This window comes from Sitodiplosis mosellana, unplaced genomic scaffold (genome assembly GCF_009176505.1).
Source record: "Sitodiplosis mosellana isolate CC-2019 unplaced genomic scaffold, AAFC_SMos_1.0 Smas_scaffold_3, whole genome shotgun sequence".
NCBI lineage: Eukaryota > Metazoa > Arthropoda > Insecta > Diptera > Cecidomyiidae > Sitodiplosis > Sitodiplosis mosellana.
This window is the reverse complement of record NW_022595246.1, coordinates 2,013,229-2,019,792: the sequence shown is the minus strand read 5'-3', so window position 1 is coordinate 2,019,792 and position 6,564 is coordinate 2,013,229. Positions and strand designations below refer to the sequence as shown.

At 38.0% G+C, this 6,564-nt stretch overlaps 1 protein-coding gene across 1 annotated transcript; it reads right to left on the bottom strand.

The window, feature by feature from the left end:
• Nucleotides 1–4,658: 4,658 nt before the first annotated feature.
• LOC129566008 (leucine-rich repeat-containing protein 15-like) lies at nucleotides 4,659–6,397 on the bottom strand. The gene is made up of 2 exons (XM_055441494.1): nucleotides 6,238–6,397; nucleotides 4,659–6,011 (listed from the first exon to the last, which is right to left on the bottom strand). The coding sequence occupies exons 1-2, from the start codon at nucleotides 6,246–6,248 to the stop codon at nucleotides 4,766–4,768; spliced, it is 1,257 nt and encodes a 418-aa protein (XP_055297469.1). The 5' UTR covers nucleotides 6,249–6,397; the 3' UTR covers nucleotides 4,659–4,765.
• Between the last annotated feature and the right edge of the window lie 167 nt (nucleotides 6,398–6,564).

Genomic DNA, 6,564 nt, shown 5'->3' with positions numbered 1-6,564 from the left:
TTCACAAACCCCAACAATGCACACACAATTCACTCGAGAGTCAATTGCTTTTACATTTAATATTGTGATGATTTATTGATAAAACTTGAAATTGAATGGTGCTCAATGTGTGAATATGGTATTTGAGTGCAAGAGAGAGAGAGAGTTTATGTGCATGTTCGGAAAGTATATATGGTCTCACGATGCATGCATGGACGAGCCAATGCATAAGAATGCGTATTGCTCTTTTTATTTGCACCTAACTCACAGACCGACACGAAATACCTCGGTCTCTATCGCTTTCGTTCGTTCGTCGGCGGCAGTGGTGGCGGTGGTTTCGGCATCGAAATTGATGTGTGGTGCGTTGCATTGCATTGTTTGGCCACGGATAATTATTGCATATTGAAGCAGAGCAATCCAATCAACTGATAACATTGATTAAACCATGAAAACATATTTTTCCACGCAAACAAAAACTGACTGAGTGAGTGAGTTCGGGCCTACGTATAACAAATGGCTTTGACGCAATGAAACGATGCACTTTGGCGGTGAACACAGGGATTCTTTTCGAAACTGCATTTCGGCCAGATGCAGCAACATATACACAGTCAATTTCTCACTTTCGGTTCACAGAGAGACTGAAAAACTGGTAGACGATTCGATTCGTGGTCTCTGATTTGGAATCGCTGAGATTTTTGCGTGGCTGAAATGCCAAGCATTTGAAATTTTTGATGGTGTGACGATGACGTTCAACATTTTAACATTTTCCATTGAAAAGCGAATTCCATTCGAAGGAGAACCATTTCTAATAACCAGTTTTCATTGTCTTTTCAGCCAGCGCACCGCATTTCTCATTTCTCTCACACTCAACCCGTGATTTTGTCTTCTGTCGACGCAATGATTTGTCGAATTTTTACATTTGAACTGTGCGAAGCCCTCTCCTAGTGTTCTCAACTCGAGAGAGAATCGAAAAATACCACAAATATTTACCCCATTGTGCAATGCAAAACGACATCGAAGCAAGATAAGAAAAAGACATATTGAAAGATCGTGAGTCGGCACATTTCGCATGTTCAACGGTGACGACGGCAACGACAACCGTTTGCATATTTCAACAACAATGATATGAAATCATGAAAATATCCTCATAAATATTACACAAGAATTACGAGCTCGTTTAAAAGTAATTTCATTCATTCGAAAACATGAAATTCACATTTACGACCAAGCAGCAACCGTAGCAGCAACCGAACCCGAAAAATGGACTAATTCAATATTTGCTTGTTGATTTCGAATTCGGCAATGGAAGCAAACGCACCGAACAACAGCCGGACTTTTGATGTCATGTAACATATTTAAAAATGATTGCAATGCCAGATAAATGACACTCGTTTTCGGTGGAATGGCGAATCGAAATTGATGGTGTCGCAGTAGTTTTTCTCTCTGTGTGTGTATGATGGCCGTGCTCTTTGTTACCATCCACATCGATGTGTCTTTGTCGTTGTATTTTGTGGCATTTTCCAATTTATTCAAACATGACTTATGCAATCGACGGGCCCCGGGATGAGCAGAGTGAAAGACGAGAAATTTTTTTTTTTGTGTGTTGTCATCGTTTATTGTTTATCGTATCATATTTTAAATTATTTCCAATGAATGTGACGCAATGAGAGAGTCGAAAAAAAGACAACAGCAACAATAAGCAGCCCTGCCAATGATAACGTGTATCTCTGTTTTACTTCATTTCGTTTTTCTTTTCGTCGTCGTCCTCGCCGCATCTCTTCTTTTCCATCGACATCGACAATCAGCATTTTTGCTCGGTGCGCTCGAGAGAGTGTCGAGGAGAAACAGTAGAGCAAAAATCAATAACGGTAATGTCAGCATCTGCCTTTATGCCCCCGAGAGAAAGAGAAAGAGTGAATGTGTGAATTCGATATAATGTCTGCCTGTGTGTGGTGGCTCATTTATGGCACACTCTTCTTCGTTCATCGACATATTATTATCATGAACGTGTTTGCCTAAACGGAACACACACTCTCTCTCTCTCTCCTCTCGTTTGCCTCGGCGATAATTCTATTCTAGCGAATATATATTACATTTCAATTTTCCATTTTTTTTTGCTCGATGAATTAAAAATGCCTTTCTTTCTCTTTCGCACCACTCTCACCGGTATCAACCAGAATGCGACTTATCGCTTTTGTTGGCATAATAAAATAATAACATCTGATGACTTAAAAATTTTTTTTTTATAAAATTACGCACTTTCGTCATCATCATCGTCGTCGTCATCGATATAAATATGAATATGAATGTGAACAAAAGCGGATCGTAAAAACGTGGCATGCGGCACAATAAGTGTGTGTATTGTATGTGTGTGGTGTGAATGTGTAATTATAGGCTTAAAATCGAATGGAAATGGGTGCTAAAAAAATAAAACCGACTAATCAATCCTTGTCTGTCATCACTCATCATCAAGTCTTCGTTCCTTTTTTTCGGTTCGGTCGCATAAAGTATCAAATAATTTCAGAACGACCCCTCGAAATGGTTCCGTTCTTCTGAATTCGATAACTTGCATGAAATTGCACATACCATTCATTGAATTGGACGGGCAAATGTAACATTTTTTTTATTCTATATCCAATTCAGAGAAAAGGAATGAAAAGCAGTCATTTTACCAAACAAAATCACATTACATTGAACCAAGTGTATCAGTTTTTTCACTCAGCAAACAACGCTGAATTGGATCTGCATAAAATCAAATTCCAAGCATCCGATGGCAATTTATTTGCACGGAAACGAACGAAATGAAACCGGAACCGTGAAAAATGCCATTTTAATGTGATTTAAAATTCAAGTAGGTAAGGCAATTCGAATGCTTATTTATGCGGCGGGTGAGCAACTGTGAAAATGCTTGAAATGATGAGTGCCTGTGCAAAATCGTCTTTATTGTCGTCGAAGTAGTTGTTTGCACACATATTTTCATATCATGGCTGAATGAAATAATGAATGCCATTTTTTAGTCTCAACTTACAGCATTCCCTTTGATACGATAGTCCCTGTGTGCCGATTCCAAACACACAACACTCTAATGGCACAATTGAATTCGTGCCTTGGCATTCAATCACAATGTTTAAATAACAAAAATAATTTGCATTCGTTTGCCATTGTCTGGGGCGATTGTTGTTATTGCTGCTGTCGTCGTCGTCAACATTCAAATGGCAACGTGTGTCTGGCTTCGAGTATTTTTATTACAAATTTGAATCTAATCAAATGAAAACAACCATTCAGTTCCGATGCTTTGTAGCTGTAAATTGGATACACTGTGTATGTTCAAAATTGGTGGCTTCAAGTGGCAACCTGAAATCCATATATCCATTTTTGTCGTTCAATTCTTGGAGTTGTTTGTTTAAAATTAAAGATTATCGAATTGATCGGTATGTTCTTAGGCAGAACAGATCTTTTTAGCACCCTTGAATTATCTTGGTATCGGTTTTGCAAACAAAAGGAAAAATATTTGCAATCGATTTTACGGAATATCCTTCCGATTACTTTTCTTCCTCCCTTTTTTCTCTGTGTGTGTTTTATTCTTACATATTTTCGCTTTGGGAATGAGTTTTATTCAAATGCTCTCTCTTCTTTCTCGGGGGAAAGTGTCTTCGGTCGGTGAATAGCGAGCGGAAAGCAAAGAGATTTATTGGTGTTTTATATGCTTTGTGGTCACTTTATCACTTTGGAATGGTTGCGGGATTACAAAGAAGATAGATAGCCAATTCAAGAACGAATTCCATTCCGGTCGACCCCTTTGATATCTCAATTCATTCGGAAACTGCTCAAATTACCACATAGATTTTTTTTTTGAAGTACAACTAATGCCGATCCGACTTGCCCACATACTCACCCGACATTGTGATAGTGGTGGTGGTAATTGCGGTGACTTCCGTGCATTCGAGTGTTTCATTTCTCGTTCCGTCAATTTCATTTCGAATATAGATATCATAAAAATTGGAATGGACTCACGATTAAGGCGGAAAATGATTTAGCAATCGGGACGAAATGGCCGAGCGAATGCGATTGGGGAAAAATAAAATATTATGGTCAATTTATTCGACACAACGGATTTCGATTGCATTTTTACGTGTTTATTTGTAGTGTTTTTTGATTTATTGACTTTTATTCCGCCATCCGAGTGTATATTTCTTGGTGGCAACAATTATTCCGCTGCATGAAACTAAATGTACACTCATTTGCTACAATTAGTTATGCGTTTTTTTCTCTACATATACATATGTGAGTGATTGCATGTTTATTCGACATTTTCTACGGGAAATGTATTTTCATTCAGGGCCGGATCGATTCCACATCGCTTCAACTCGAAATTTTGACTTGAATGGCAATTTCCGTTTCAGCCAATGAAATTGCACTGAATGTCGATGCGTTTTCCTTTTCAAGGAACAGTATTTTGTGCTGAAAGAATATTAATTTATGCCCGAAGTAAAACCGTTTTACTCAAAGCAGAAACACAATTTTATAATACAGAAATTAATCGCCTACAATTTTGAGCAGGATTTTTTTCTTCCTTTATTTAATTTTCAAACAAAAATTCGCTCACATAAAAAAAAAGTCACAAGAAAAATGAAATTACACGTAAATTAAAATAATATGTAAACTGAAAAACAATTTGCTGTGTTCATTTTTTTTATTCAGCTTGAATCTTGCATAAAAAACAATTTACTTAATACGAAATTGAGTCGAAATTATTTCCCCTTCGGACATTTATGTACATTGTCGCTCAAATGCACGGAATGAAATTAATGTGTTTGAACGACGTTGAACTGGGAAAACGGCTACTGAACAAATTCACTTTGATACCATCTGTTTCGAGTTTTTCCAACGTTTGCCCCAGCCATTCGCATTTCCAATAGTTTTTGCCCAAATTGATTTCCTTCAATTTGGGAAACGCGTAAATCGGATAGAAATCAATGTATTCGAATGCATTATTGTCAAGGTGTAACTTTTCCAATTGTGTTAGGCCGAACGACCAGAGTCGAACGAGAATTTCACGATTTTTCAGATCATTGCCGGATAAAAGGAGGTTTTTGATCACCGATTTTGAGCTGCCCGACATTGATTCGCTTACAAAGATGTTGTCGTTAAGTGATGGGCCATTGTTTTCCATTGAAAGATGCTCCAAAGCCGGAAGACGAACCAGGGCTCGTAGGTAAATATCTGCGATTCGATTGTTGTCCAAGTTCAAATATTGTAAATTACCCAGGCTATAAACTGATCGTCTGAGTGATGTTATGTGATTTGAACGTAGGTCCAGGTATTCCAATTGCATACAGTCTTTGAACATCAAGTTCGATAGTTCCGTGAGTTTGTTGTGCGATAAATCCAATCGTTTCAAATTCGGAAGTTTCAATACACCATCTTCGATGGTTTCAATGTGATTGTTGTTGAGGAGAAGCTCTTCCAAAAGGGGTACATTTTCGAATGTGTGCAACTTAAATCTTTGCAACTGATTTCGATTCAATTTCAGTGTTCGCAAGTTACTCAGACCTTTGAAACCATTTTCGTGAATCGATGTGATTTTATTCCATGACAAATCTAATATTTCCAGTTTGGTAAGTCGATCAAAGACATTGCCTGGTATCACTTTGAGCTGATTGCCAAATGCCAAGCGAATAAGGTTCGATGCTTGTGCAAAATCATCATGGGATATTGTTCCGACTCGGCCTGGCAATGTGAAACTTTTCAACTGCGAAAATTTCTCGAAAATTTCCTTGGGAATGAATGCGATGTCCCATTGATAGCGTGAGGCAGTCGGTAACCAGAAATTCACTTCCTTTATTTCCGAAGCATCGATTTCACTGTTGAAACTCAATGTGTCGTTTGGCGTATACTTGAAGAGAATGCGAATGTAACAGGCGAACGGATCTATTCGGCCGGATAATGGTTCACCCCAGGAACAAGTTGCTGTGATTTGCTTTGGCTGCACCGAACTGCTTGTACAGCACAATATCGCCGCAATAAATGCTCTGGAAAGATGGAAAAATGGTTGAAAGTCACAAAAACGCTCTTAAAATTGATTAATTCATAATTTTAATGTGTCTCAATCGCCAAATCTTTGTCAAAATAACACATTTCATTCCTATTTCACACTTTTTGCAATCCTTTCACCGATTCATTGCTCAAAATCTCAATTTTCCCCTTAAATTCTCCTTTAAAACCTAACATAAAAAAAGACAAACAAAGAACACTCACAATTTCCTCATTATTAACTACAACTGAAATCACTTTCACACGGTTCAACGTTCGCGTAGTGTTTGAATTGTTCGAGACGCTTAGCTCGTCTCAAAAGCAGCGTATGAGCGTAGCGGTTATCGATTCGATGGGTATTTTAACATCGTTGATGACGTTATGCTTTCTAAAAATGCATTTGACCGTTTGAGCCGTGCGTTCACAAATATAGTGCCTTACATTGATAGCGTCCGCTCATTGACGATAAACGGTGACTTGTTTTGAACTTTCGAACCAAAAATTACGAATGTTTGTTAAACAAATCAAAGCGCGTGCATTCCACAGATTTGA